Consider the following 15,761-nt stretch of genomic DNA (forward strand, 5'->3'; position numbering starts at 1 on the left):
CAAAACTTCCAAAATCAATCCCAACCTTCCTTTTATGGTCATAAACCTAGTGTTTACTTATACTAAAGTTATACTGTGAAAGCCAAAAGTCCTCCGACGCCGCCAATGGCAAAGACTACAGACGAAGCCAACGTTATACCAATATACAACCAAAAAATTTTCAATTTTTGCGATCATATAAAAATAATGAAATGTGACATTTCAATATGTATCTGAATTCAATGTTATAGATTTAATTATTTTTTACCCAAAAAAACTTAAATATAAGGAATAAATTTGAATGGTGACAAAAAAGGGGAAGTAACTCCAGTGTTGTAAACCAACAGTGAAATACACAAATCATTTACAACTTAACCTAAGGTAATTGGTGTTTATTAACAGTGTGTTTGACACCAAAGCTGTCAATTGAAGCCATGCACTTCATGGGTCACTAAATTTGACAATTTACACAGCTAGCTGAACTTCCTGTTCATGGAAGAATTACGAATTTGCCGGTATTTCAACAGAAAATCACTTATGAAATCTATCGGGGGCTAAGAAATCCAGGTGAAAACCGGTCATTCTTTAGAGTTCTTGAATGTCCCAGGTGATCCCTCAGAATTGTGAAAATCTCGGGTAACACCCCCAGAATACAGGTCAGTTAACAGGTAAGCATGTGCTAATTATTTACTAAGTCATACGTTTGCGTTAAAATTGTCTTCAGCAATTTTTTTTTATAATCATAAAATGCAAATGGATTTCATGCTAAATTAAACGAGCACATTTATTATCTGTTATATTCAAACACTTCCTGTCAATTTGAAAAACAAAACGGATGATGGAGAGGAATTGGGAATTATTCTTTTGAATACCAAACTCAGCACTTATGGGGTCAATATGTGTTCACTTTGTCTTCTCTACATGGAGACTACCATGATATACATCTATCACGGTTCCTGATCTTCCAGGTCAAGAAATAGAGCCCAATATCAAATTTGTTGTTCTTTTCAAATTTAATCATTTTTCTTGCAGCATCAAACCCATCTGACCCTCCATCCTTACCCCACCAATCCTCTCCTGTGATCTCCTATCTAAGTTTTATTGACATCAATATGCATCTGAAGCAGGGTTTACCTCATTTGCATATAATTTGAATATTTTTGCAAATGAACTAGAATTAGACATTTTCTGAAAAAATAATTCAGCATAGAAAGAGTAAAATATGTTCTACAGTTTTCAAATAAAGAATAAGAGATAAAATTCAAACCTCTGAATCATTGAGCTCATTGTCCAGGAAATCAAAACCTTTGATTGTCAGATTAATATCATTGACATTTGGGTCATTGTCACCTGCAATTATAAAAAGTATCTAAATGTTCACACTTTATGACACAACAGGCCTGACATTGATGCACTAACTAAATCCTTTGGTACCAGTAAAACAAATAAGTTGAAAATAGCCTTACTATCAGGAATGTAAAACTTTGTTAACCACTGTCACACAACACCTCTGTAATGACTGCTTGTATTAAGTCTGTGTATGTCTATAATTACATCTAACAGGCTATTATTTGAACTTGGAATTATTTTTAATTATGGAATTTGCTTAAATTCTTGTATTGAAATTCTAAATGAATTCCATGTTTATTTTGTACTATAATGTTCTGTGCTGCGCACAACACTTTCTATTACAAAGAAAATAGTATATTTTCACTAGAATGTACTGTGCCGCGCACAACACTATCTAACCAAAATACATTGTATGGAAAGTGTTATGAACCACTCAAAACATCATAACACCAAATAAACATGGAATTTATTAAAAAATTTAAACACAAGAAATTATGCAAATTCTATAATTAAAAATAATTCCAAGTTCAAATAATAGCCTGTTATCTACATCTTTTGTATCTGGTAGATACTTGTCTCATTGGCAATATGTCATCAAATATCAGATCTAAATGAAAGAAATATTCTGTAACGTTTTTTCCTCTTAAACATATTACTGAATTTGTTTCTTATTGAATAAACAGTATATAACATTTGTTCCAGCAATATATCTTATGGTATTGTTTATTGACAAAGATTCCAGCAGAAATATGATGAATGAATACATCTCCTTATTTTTACAACCAGATGCTTCGCTGGGTACAGCTTTATACGACCACAGAGGTCAAACCCTTAACAGTTGGGGCAAGTATGGACACAACATTCAAGCTGGATACAGCTCTGAATTTGGATTGTCATTAAATAGTTGACACATCATAGGTTACTAACACAGAATGAATGTGGTCTAATGAATTTAAAATATTTTTTTTTGCTTTTGAGCAATTCACTAAGCTGTTGAATATTAATCATAAATTTTCTTTTTAATTTCTGAAATATGAAATGAGAAAAATTTATCTTCCCCCACCCCCCCCCCCCCCACCCTCCCAATTTTTTTCACCTCCCCCTTTCTCTTATTCCAAAAATGATCTCAATTCAAATTTCTAATGGAACTTGCAACAATAACTACTCATTAAAATACATCATAAAATATTAAAATATAAAATGTCATACAGTCATGGTTAAAATCAATATAAATTAATAGTAACTTCTAAAAAAATAAAAGGAGAATGTGTCCAAAGGGACACAGATGATGGCCCCGCTAGCATATAACTTTATAAAGGGACATAACTCAAGAACTGTTAAAGTGAAGCTGCCAAAAAATGAGCTTAAACTGAGTTTAGAGGTAATAAAGCATTATTAATTTACTTAAGACTTCACTATGCTGTTGAATATTAAGGCCAACTAAAATTAATTAGTAGATTTTCATCCAAATTTTTGAAAAAAATGGGGCGGGTGGGAGGATTTTATTATTAAAATTTTATTTCATATGAAACCTTCTTGTCACGTGTTATTCATATATGCAAGTGTAATAATAAGCTATATCATGTAAATACATCCATAATGTATTGTGTATAAGACAATAACAATCAAAACCAAGGAGTAACCAAAGATTCATAAAACCAAAAGACATTTACATCAACAGTTACAAATAATAAGTAGGAAACAACACGAACTCCACTAAAAACCAGGAGTGAAATCAGGTGCTCCGGAAGGGTAAGCATTTCCTGTACCGTATATGGCATCCATCATGTTATTTCTTTGTTCAGTTCGGTAATAATGGAAGGTTGTTATGATTGAGGAAGAATATCACTGAGATATGATTTCTGACACTCTTTTGTCATAATTGCCAATCAGCTCATGATGGCAACCATAAATTAAATTTAAAATTTTTTTTTTTTTAAATAAAATCCTCCCACCCGTTATTGCTTGAGTAATGACCTTAATTTGATTGATTCATAGCCCTGTCTTAGCAACTTTTGAGAAAGCAGCATTCCTTGTTCAACAAAATTAAGGTACTTTTAGCTAGCTCTAGAGTAACGTAACAATTGAGACACATATACTCCATATGCTGATGCCGCTTTTTCAAATTCGTAAATATATATATATCTAATTGGCAACCACTGTTCTACATGTAATTGCCACTTTAGAAACCTATTTTATAGTAAACAACAGAAATGTGGAGAAATGCTCTCTTAAGTTGGACTATCTATATCAAATGTATTTTGCTTTCTAAGCAATGTTTTTTTTGTCCTAATAAAATGAAACAAAGGCATTGGTATGCAACACGAGCACGATAAGTACGGAATAAAATGAAAACTCAAACAGTGTTGAAATAATAGGGTTGGTCCTTAATATGCAAGATGCAATTATAATTACAATGTAGAACATAAAGTTGTTTAATGACTCTATCATGGGTATTGGGACAGAGGATGTTTGCTGTTTTTCTACAAAAAACGAAAAACATGGATAAATCTAAATCTAAGAGCTTGCTATAAATTAATAAATTAAAAATGCGCCGTATGTTTGTCGATTTTCTAAACTCAAAATACGGTCACCAATCTATAAAGTTCATGCTTGTGTCAATTTCTGTATTCCAGTCAAACGTGTTCCACGATTCTTACGCTTTTGGGTTTCATTCACAGTCAAAATTTCTTGACACAAAGTCATTGTATAAATAAAAGAAATCCAGGTGTTTTTCTCACAAACATTTGTGACATTTGTGACATACTGTGATTTGCGTTCTTGGACACAGCGTATTACTCGTAACCCGAATATTTCACGCCCTTCTCGTAATCAATCTCTATTCTCGGTAAATGATGTTGTCATCATATATCGACTTAATCATTCAGTAAGAATTCTCTAAGAAATACGAAAAACGAAATTAGAAAAAGGAAGTTTCACATGAAACGAAATTATCGACGGTTACCGGTAACAGAAATGAACAAAATACGGAAATCGTAATTTTTTCAAAAATAAAAAAAATCGAGGCGGGAAGATTTCAGAGGGGCGGGCGGGAATGAAAATCTATCAATTAATTTTAATTGGCCTAATCCTCTCAAAAAAGTGTTTGAAGAAATTTTCTTTTTATTTATGAAATCTGAAATGAGAAAAATTAAACCCCCCTCAATTTTTTTCTCATATCCCCCTTTCCCTTATTCCAAAACTGATCTCAATTCAAATCTTTAATGGAGTTTGCAACAATAACTACTCATTTAAATACATCATAAAATATTAATATGTAAAAAAAGTGCTTGTAATCACTGAATGGTAAAGATTGTTTTAATCTATTAATTGGTAGTAAAAGTGAATATACATTGTATATTATATAAAACAATGAATTAAGTTGATTCAATTACTATTCTGGACAAAGAAAAACTCCAATTTTCAAAGAATATTTCAAAAAAACTGTTCAATTGAAAATTTCTTGCTATTGCGCGATATTGTGCAATTAGATATTTCTTGCTATTGCGCAATACTGTGCAATTGAAGATTTCTTGCTATTGCACAATACTGTGCAATTGAAGATTTCTTGCTATTGCGCAGTACTGTGCAATTGAAAATTTCTTGCTATTGCACAATACTTAATATAATAATGTTGGACCCCGATTTGGACCAATTTGAAAACTGGGCCCATAATAAAAAATCTAAGTACATGTTTAGATTCAACATATCAAAGAACCCCAAGAATTCAATTTTTGTTAAAATCAAGCTAAGTTTAATTTTGGACTCTTTGGACCTTAACGTAGACCAATTTGAAAACAGGACCAAAAATTAAGAATCTGAATACACAGTTAGATTTGGCATATCAAGGAACCCCAATAGTTCATTTTTTGATGAAATCAAACAAAGTTTAATTTTGGACCCTTTTGACCCCTAATTAGTTGCGACCAAAACTCCCAAAATCAATCCAAACCTTCCTTTTGTGGTCATAAACCTTGTGTTAAAATTTCATAGATTTCTATAAACTAATACTAAAGTTATTGTGCAAAAACCAAGAAAGATGCTTATTTGGGACCTGTTTGTTTGCCCCTAATTCCTAAACTGTTGGGACTAAAACTCCCCAAATCAATCCCAACCTTCCTTTTGTGGTCATAGACCTAATGTTAAAATTTCATATATTTCTGTTTACTTATACGAAAGTTATTGTGCGAAAACCAAGACAAATGCTTATTTGGGCCCTTTTTGGCCCCTAATTCCTAAACTGTTAGGACAAAAACACCCAAAATCAATCCCAACCTTCCTTTTATGGTCATGAACCTTGTTTTTGAATTTCATAGATTTCTATTTACTTTTACTAAAGTTAGAGTACGAAAACCAAATGTCTTCGGACGACGACAACGACGATAGACGACGACAACGCCAACATGATACCAATATACGACCAAAAAAAATTTCAATTTTTGCGGTCGTATAAAAATGCGTGAATGTGGTCCCTTTTTGCCCTTTATTTCTAGACTGTTTGCCCCATAACCCTTTAAATATATCCTAACTTTCTACTTATGATATTAAACATTGTGGAACAATTTCAGAACAATTGAAATACTTTACACAACTTATTGTCCTGACACTAGATAAATGCTTTTTTGGGCCCCTTTGGGCCCCTAATTACTACACCTAAGCGACCATAACCCCCAAAATCAATCCAAAGCTTCGTGATTATGAACATTGTGTTAAAATTTTATTGTTTTTTATTTACTTATACTCAAGTTATTATCCGTAAACCATCCGTCTTCGGACGATTACAACGATGTGATACCAATATACAACTGCAATATTATTTTGCGGTCGTATAAAAAGCTGCAAAAGTTTTCTAAAAATTACCAATTCAGAGGCAGCAACCCAACAACAGGTTCGCTGATAGGTCTGAAAATTTCAGGGCAAATTTTTCCTGTCAGAGTTTGCTCTAAATGCTTTGGTTTCTGAGATTTTAGCCAAAAACTGCATTTTAGCCTATGTACAAATTTTAGATTATTCAATGTATCTGTTTCATTCTGCCTGAAACTTTGGAATTATAAAATTTAAAGTATCGGTAATCATTTAGCCATGTCAGCCATCTTGATTTGCAAGCTGGTTCATTGGACACATCTTTTAAACTTGAAACCCTAATGATTGTGGACAAGTTTGGTTAAATTTGTCTTAGTAGTTTCAGAGGAGAAAATTTTTGTAAAAGATTACAAAAATTTACGAAAAATTGACTATAAAGGGCAATAACTTGTTAAGGGGTCAACTGACCATTTTGGCTTTTTGACTTTTTTGTAGATATTTCTTTGTTGAACATTATTGCTGTTAACAGTTTATTTCTATCTATAATAATATTGAAGATAATAACCAAAAACGGCAAAATTTCGGGGTTGTCCCATCCATCTGAAAATTTCAGGGCAGATTAAGATCTTAGCCTGATTAACAATTTTACCCCATGTCAGATTTGCTCTAAATACTGTGGTTTTAGAGATATAAGCCAAAATCTACATTTTACACCTATGTTTTATTTTAAACCATGGTGGCCATCTTGGTTGGTTGGCCGGGTCACTGGACACATTTTTTTAACTAGATACCCCAATGATGATTGTGGCCAAGTATGAATAAATTTGGCCAAGTAGTTTCAGAGGAGAAGATTTTTGTAAAAGTTAGCTCAAAATGTTAGAATATGCGAAAAATACACTGGCTACCAACAAATTAAAATCTGTCATTCTTTTATGAGGTGTAATTAAATGACAAAACCTACTTGATCCATTATCTGGTAGTGATGTTTCTTCGCCACTAGACACAACACTCTGTTGATGGTCCAAAGTATCACTTGACTGGCTAAATATTACCTGAAAAATCATAGTTAATCAGAGGATATATTCTGAATTCAAATTCTACATCTCATAGTTCATATCTTAACTACCCGGTATTTAGCTACTGTAAACAGGGAAATGTTCGCCACAGTTTTATATTCACTATTTTCGCGGTATTAGTTGAAACATGAAAACAAAACGACCGTAAATATTTCAAAGAAATATGAACGTAAACATGAAGACCATACATGAAAGTATGTCGATATCATAACTGTATCTCATGATAGTCTTAAATAATCCAAGTAGATATTACGAAGACTGCTAAAACCAGGTGCTCCGCAGGGCGCAGCTTTATACGACCGCAGAGGTCGAACCCTGAACAGTTGGGGCAAGTATGGACAAAACATTCAAGCGTGATACAGCTCTGAATTTGGATTGTGATCAAATTTTTGACATTACATGTTTTTTTTTACACAAAACAAATGTCAAGATTTTACAAATCAATTAAAGATTTCTTCTTCAAACTTTTTAAATCTAAAATTAAATAGTTGACACAGCATAGGTTTCTGACACAGAATGAATGTGGTCTAATGAACTTAAAAGTTTTTTTTTGCCTTTGAGCAATTCACTATGCTGTTGAATATTAATCCTCTCAAAAAAATGTTTGAAGAAATTTTCTTTTTATTTATGAAATCTGAATTGAGAAAAATTTAAACCCCCCCCCCTTTTTTCACATCCCTGTTTCCCTTTTTCCAAAACTGATATCAATTCAAATTTCTAATGGAGTTTGCAAAAATAACTACTCTTTTAAATACATCATAAAATATTAAAATGTAAAATAAAGTGCTTGTTATCACTGAATGGTAAAGATTAGTTGGTAGTAAAAGTGAATATACATTGTTTATTGTATAAAACAATTAAAAAAAAACTTCATCAGCAACATTTTTTATTGGCAAATTTCCAATGAAGTTATTTACATAAAGTTATTGGCAAATAAAAATAGAAAATGACATCATAGTCATGTCTGGCAAATGTCCAACATACATTATCTAAAAACATTTTAGATAAGATAAGGAAAAAAAGCTTCATCAGCAACATTTTATACTGGCAAATTTCCAATGAAGTTATTTACATAAAGTTATTGGCAAATAAAAATAGAAAATGACATCATAGTCATGTCTGGCAAATTTCCAACATATATTATCAACTACTATTCTATACAAAGAAAGATAACTCCAATTGAAAATTAATTAGATATTTCTTGCTATTGTGCAATACTGTGCAATTGAAAATTTCTTGCTATTGCACAATACTTGATATGGAATCCTGATTTGAATCAACTTGAAAACTGGGCCCATAATCAAAAATCAAAGTACATATTTAGATAAAGCATATCAAATAAGCCCAAGAATTTAATTTTTGTTAAAATCAAACTTAGTTTAATTTTGGACCCTTTGGACCTTAATGTAGACCAATTTGAAAACTGGACCAAAAATTAAGAATCTACATACACAGTTAGATTTGGAATATCAAAGAACCCATTTATTCAATTTTTGATGAAATCAAACAAAGTTTAATTTTGGACCCCCATTTGGACCAACTTGAAAACTAGGCCAATAATTAAAAATCTAAGTACATTTTTAAATTCAGCATATCAAAGAACCCCAAGGATTCAATTTTTGTTAAAATCAAACTAAGTTCAATTTTGGACCCTTTGGACCTTAATGTAGACCAATTTGAAAACGGGACCAAAAATTAAGAATCTACATACATAGTTAGATTCGGCATATCAAAGAACCCCAATTATTTAATTTTAGATGAAATCACACAAAGTTCAATTTTGGACCCTTTGGGCCCCTTATTCCTAAACTGTTAGGACCAAAACTCCCAAAATCAAACCCAACCTTGCTTTTGTGGTCATAAACCTTGTGTTAAAATTTCATTGATTTCTATTCACTTATACTAAAGTTATTGTGCGAAAACCAAAAATAATGCTTATTTGGGCCACTTTTTGGCCCCTAATTCATAAACTATTGTGACCTCAACTCCAAAAATCAATCCCAACCTTCCTTTTGTGGTCATAAACCTTGTGTTAAAATTTCATTGATTTCTATTTACTTGTACTAAAGTTATTGTGCGAAAACCAAGAATAATGCTTATTTGGGCCCTTTTTTGGCCCTTTATTCCTAAACTGTTGGAACCAAAACTCCCAAAATCAATCCCAACCTTTCTTTTGTGGTCATAAACCTTGTGTCAAAATTTCATAGATTTCTATACACTTAAACTTAAGTTATAGTGCGAAAACCAAGAAAATGCTTATTTGGGCCCTTTTTGGCCCCTAATTCCTAAAATGTTGGGACCAAAACTCCCAAAATCAATACCAACCTTCCTTTTGTGGTCATAAACCTTGTGTTAAAATTTCATAGATTTCCATTCACTTTTACTAAAGTTAGAGTGCGAAAACTAAAAGTATTCGGACGCCGGACGACGACGACGACGACGACGACGCCGACGCCAACGTGATAGCAATATACGACGAAAAATTTTTCAAATTTTGCGGTCGTATAAAAACAACAATCAATACATTTATTTAAATGACACCTGTCAATCAGTTTTAAAATGATTACGCATTGTACCTGCTGCACAGTTTCTAAGTCATTTATATAGGACACAAATGGCACATCGCAAATTCAGAACTGTGCGAATCTAGACTGTATATCGCGAAAAAAAACTGCACAAAAATTTCCCAGTTTACAGTAAATGAAGCAGTCTAGTGTATCTATGCATATATATATATATATATGTATGTTTGTGGCAAAACATCGTGGCTACAAGTTAATTTTTTTTTGTTTAGTATTAAATTTATATTAAGATCCATTTTGTGATCAATTTTATTTGGCAATCGCCAATGGCAGTCAGCAGGGTTAAAGAACATCAGTTGTTCGACCTGTTAGTCAAATGCGTTTTGTTTAAATATACTTTTTCACTTTTTTGGTCTTTTGGAAAATGTTGTTTGTGCTGTTTTTTGACCCTTCTACAACGAAATTTGTTTTACATGCACACGTATAAAAATTGCGGTTTTTATCCAACGCAATCATAGGTTTAAACATAGTTTTCAATTTAGACTCGTTTATATATATATATATATATATATATATATATATATATATATATATATATATATATATATATATATATATATATATATATATATATATATATATATAATGTCTAAAAATAGCAACAATCAACATTCAATCTATTTAAGCGTGGATCGATCAGTTTGTGAAAATAAACTGATACAGTTACTGAATTAAAATTATATAAACGTCTAAGAATATAACTTAAACACGATAATTTATACATTAAAAGTTCTATTAGATTTTAAATAAAAATACACAATATTTCGCTAAACAAATAAGCTTCATCAGGGGTGTGCATCTTGCAAGGTGAAATCGGATGCATGACAAAAAAATATTTTTGTAGCTTAACCTATACAAGATTTGAGGAAAAGTGTAGCATATTGATTGATGTCTACAACTACATGAAGTTGGAATAAAAGTTTAACACATTTATAGATTTAAAAGCAAATCAAAACCATAATTATTTTAAAATCATACAAATTAATTTATAGAAATTCATACAATTAATCTAACATCTATAAATGTGTTAAACTTTTATTCCAACTTCATTTAGTTGTAGCTATAAACATATTTTTGAAACATCAATCAATATGTTACACTTTTCCTCAAATCTTGTATAGGTTAAGCTACAAAAATATTTTTTTGTCATGCATCCGATTTCACCTTGAGAGATGCACACGCCTGATGAAGCTAATTTGTTTAGCGAAATATTGCGTATTTCTATTTAAAATCTAATAGAACTTTTAATGTATAAATTAGAGTGTTTAAGTTATATTCTTAGACATTTATTATATATATATGTTCCAGACCATATGAGTATTTGGACCGTACGCGTACGGTCTGACTGATATTAAGAAGTTGGTCAAGCTTATTAGATACAAATGTATATAACAGATCAACACGACTTATATCTCCAATTAATATAAAAAGTTCAACAGCATTTGACATAAAAACTTAATATTTTGACTATTTAAAAAGATCACGCTTATTTAATCTGTTAATCTCCTGTATTTTGCAGGCCGGTAATTCATTAATTGCAGCTCAGTATAAGTATGCTCATTGAAATTGAAGTTATCGGAAGTAAACATAATGTGGGAGGACAATTGTTTTAGAATATTTATGAACTTTACAAAAGAAATGCATACGCAAAGGAACATGCATTAACAAAACATGTAAATGTAAAAAATACGACGTTCTTATTAGAAGCAAGTGTCACCTTCGGCCAGAGTAACAAAATAGAATTCACGGATATACAATTAAGCAAATATTTAATTTCATTTTCAATTGTTCGCTTATTCACTTCATCATCGCCCATCTATTTTGTAATAATAACAATTTGTATAACTAAAAATAAAGATTTTGATAAATGTTTGTTTAAATTTAACCCATATGATCCCAAAACGTATGATCAGCTGGACCGTACGCGTATACTCATACGGTCCGACCGTACGCGTACGGTCCAAATACTCATATGGTCTGGAACATATATATATATAATAAAATATTATTTTGTGAACAAATTCTTGACATAATTTCTTATAATGAAATCTTCGATACTTTGATGATTTCATCCAAAAGATTTTATGATCATATGTTCATAATTTGGAAATTCTTGTTTTTACAGTTCCTAAAATGTCTGATGATTTCATGCATGCCTTCTATAAACATTATGGTTTGAATAAATGAAAGATGTTATTTCAGAAATTTTGAATCAAACAGATGACCAAGGATTGATGGGAAGCACAAGTTATTTCATTTTGATTACACTTTGCTTTAAAATGGATAAATATTGTTAAACATGGGAAGGCAATGTTCAATCTATGTTTTAACCTAGCTGTCTATTTAAACCGTTTCTGTTAATTACAAAAGCAATTCTATCTATGTTACATTGTTACATAGCAGATTATATATTTTGCAAGAGATTCTGAAAATGCAGGTGCATTAATAATTTAATTTAACATGTGCATATGTGTATATAATGATTATAAAAATAATTTATTGAGGAACTATGATTTTTCATGAATAAAATCACAGGTCATAACCCAAGAGTAAACGAAAACGAAATCCATCGGGATCCCAAAGAAATCCTGGTGAAATTGTCGGGATAAGCCAGGATAGGCATCTGGAGTCGGGATCCCATTCGGGATAAATATCTGAATCTGGAATCCCATTCGGGGTAACTGTCTGAAGCCGGGATTCCAGTCTAGATGAAACGGGATAAATATCCGACACTGGGATCCCAATCAGGGTAACTGTCTGAAGCTGGGATCCCAATCGGAACTGTTTAAAGCCGGGATCCCAATCGGGAAAACTGTCTGATGCTGGGATCCCAGTCTAGTTAAAACGGGAAATTGTATGAACCATAATTAATTTATGTTGTTGAAAATATGCACGTGTTTTGTTTGTGTATACATATGTCTCTAATAACATCAAGTACCGGTTATTGGTGTTAATTAACAATGTGTATGACACCAAAGCTGTCAGATGAAGCCAATCACTTATGGGTCAATTAATTTTCAGTTTGACAGATATTTATATAAAAGTCAGAAAAATGCCGAGATTTTCGTGAATAAAATGGCAGGGCGTCCCAGAAATGTCAACGGGTGTTTTGCTAGACAAGCTTGGGCGTTTCTGATGTTCCCCAAGTTCTCATAAGTGCGTTTCTATTAGTTGTCGTTCGGCATCAATGATAAGATAATGACTGACGTCGTAAAACGTTGGTTTCTCAACTTATGTAAAATGTAAAAAAAATGATGACCACGTGCTTTGTTTTCAATTGTACTGAACAGTTCGACCCAAGAAAATACTGTCCTAAATAATGCGGCCACTATCTTATCCGCATGCACCAGGTGCCGATTACTCAAGTATTCTTTTCTTATATTTAGTAAAAACTGGCCAGTAATTAATACTTTTATGCGATACCCTTAATTTATTTATAATACCGTTACGGAGACAGATCAACTTGGCCGATATAATTTCGGGCGAGATTGTCACGTCGACGTTTGTGTACTGGTAAAAACGTCATCAAAATTTGTTTACGCTGAATTATGGACAGGACGAAAATGAAGATGTTTTCAGATAAGTGAATTAATAATTTAATTTAACATGTGTATATGTGCATATAATGATTATAAAAATAATTTATTGAGGAACTATGATTTGTATGGTTTTTATCTGAGCAAATCAACATCAGAAAGTCTGAAAGCATAAACTGAAAATATATTTATTTTTAACATATACAATGAATAAACTTGTTAACTTGTCACATAACAGGCATAAATAGTAGGTATGTCAAAATTTAATTCAGTTGTGTGTATGTTTATTTGGTGAAAATAATAAGTCAGTAGTTATTTATCGTCAGGGGATAAAAAAGGGGGAAGGTAATTAATTTGCAAAAAAAAAACCTTCCAAGACTTCATAATTATTTGGACTAGCTTCCAATCTACTGTATTCTATAAACATTAACATGCAATAATATTTCTATTGAATGTGTTGCTTCAAAACGTATTGAACAAATGATTCTTTGAGGATTTTTTTGATACTTTTAGGGGATATACTGATCTTTTTAAATGGAGCTGCCAACGAAACAGATTGCATGCAGATATTCCAGTTACCATAATTTACTCAGCAATTCTAGTTGGAAGTACAGAGACAGCTAAATTAATTAACAGAAAGGAAAACATGACATGTATCCTTTTGCATAAATAACTCAGGAATCCCAGTGGCAGTGCAATTTGAATTGGTGCATGTATATCCTGCTGGTATTTATTTTTGGGATCCCGCTTTTTTTTCCGGGAATCCCAGTATCTTTCCACTGGGATTTACATCGGGATCCCGCTTCTTTTACAGGAATCCCGAAATTTTATCCCAGTACATTTACATCGGGATCCCGCTTATTTAGCGGGAATCCTGAAATTTTATCCCAGTGGGATCCCAATTGAATTCCCACACTATCCCAGTGGGATTCCAGTATATTTCAACCGGGATTAACATCGGAATTCCCGAAATTTTATCCCGGTGGAATTAGGTGGGATCCCACTTGGAATCCCATCAAAATTCCAGCCGGGATTCCAGTGGAATTCCAGATTTATTTTCTCTTGGGTTCATTATCACTGGACTAGTATATATTTGTTTAGGGGCCAGCTGAAGGACGCATCCGGGTGCAGGAATTTCTCACTACATTGAAGACCTGTTGGTGACCCTCTGCTGTTGTTTTTTATTTGGTCGGGTTGTTGTCTCTTTGACACATTCCCCATTTCCATTCTCAATTTTAATTGCATTCAATTCATTTTTGATTTATTCTTTTTACAAAAAAAACATAACTTTAAGAAGTATATTGTGAATGGTGACAAAAAAGGGGAATTAACCTCAATTGTTTGTGAAATAATTTTAATATACACATGTTATTAACAACCTAAAGCTAAGATGATTGGTGTTAAGGAACAGTGTGTTTGACACCAAAGCTGTCAAGTGAAGCCATGCACGTAATGGGTCATTTGATCTGACAGTTTACACATCTAGTTGAACTTCCTATTTATGGAAGAATTATTAACTTGCCAGTATTTCAAAAGAGATGAGTCTGAAGGCTCCAAAATCCGTGTAAAAACGGGTCATTTTTGGAATTGTCAGGTTACTTAATGACCCAGCAGGTGTCCTGGGTGACTTCTCATATTTGTAAAAATCTGGGGTCACACCCGCAGGATTAAGGGGCAGTTAACAGGTATGATTAAATCAGTCACAATTTTTCTTTCTTCTTAAAAGATGTTTTCTTTGAATTATTTTCAGTTCCAAGGTAATTTGATTAATAAACAAAAATGTATCCATAGTACACTGATGCCCCATCTGCACTATCATTTTTAATTTGGCATTAAAATTAGGAAGATCATATCATAAGGAACAGGTGTACTAAGTTTCAAGTTGATTGGACTTCAACTTCATCAAAAACTACCTCGACCAAAAACTTTAACCTGAAGATGGACGAACGGATGGACGAACAGACGAATGAACGGACGGACAAAACAGACAGACAGATAGACGGACGGACGAATGGACCCAGAAAACACAAGTTAAACTGCGAGCTACGGCTCACTGATGATAACCCTGATGCAATTGGATAATATTAATAGTGTAAAAAAAAGTATTAGGTTAAGAGGAAGTTGGGGAGTGATGAATCTGAAAACGCATCACACCTTATAGCTGACTTATGAAACCAAATTTCAGAAATCCTTGTTTTGCTGTTTCTGAGAAAAATGTGACGAAAAATTTTCAACTTGGCTATCAGGTGTAAAAATGATACAAGTGTTCGGTAAACAGGAAGTTGTTGAGTGATGAATCTGAAATGCATCACACGGTATAGTTGACTTATATAAACCCTGAAACCAAATTTCAGAAATCCTTATATTGCAGTTCCTGAGAAGAATGTGACAAAAATTTTTCAACTTGGCTATCATGTGTAAAATCATACAAGTGT

At 32.3% G+C, this 15,761-nt stretch overlaps 1 protein-coding gene across 7 annotated transcripts in view; it reads right to left on the reverse strand.

Moving 5' to 3' along the window:
* LOC143042521 (protein furry-like) overlaps nucleotides 1-15,761 on the reverse strand; it is a 373,316-nt gene that overhangs the window by 124,551 nt on the left and 233,004 nt on the right. For all 7 annotated transcript variants that reach the window (XM_076214885.1, XM_076214883.1, XM_076214882.1 and 4 more), the window contains 2 exons: nucleotides 7,094-7,184; nucleotides 1,247-1,329 (listed from right to left, as the gene is read on the reverse strand). In XM_076214885.1, coding sequence (XP_076071000.1) covers nucleotides 1,247-1,329; nucleotides 7,094-7,184 — 174 coding nt within the window. The remainder of the gene's footprint in view (nucleotides 1-1,246; nucleotides 1,330-7,093; nucleotides 7,185-15,761) is intronic.

Source organism: Mytilus galloprovincialis, chromosome 8 (assembly GCF_965363235.1).
Source record: "Mytilus galloprovincialis chromosome 8, xbMytGall1.hap1.1, whole genome shotgun sequence".
Taxonomy (NCBI): Eukaryota; Metazoa; Mollusca; class Bivalvia; order Mytilida; family Mytilidae; genus Mytilus; species Mytilus galloprovincialis.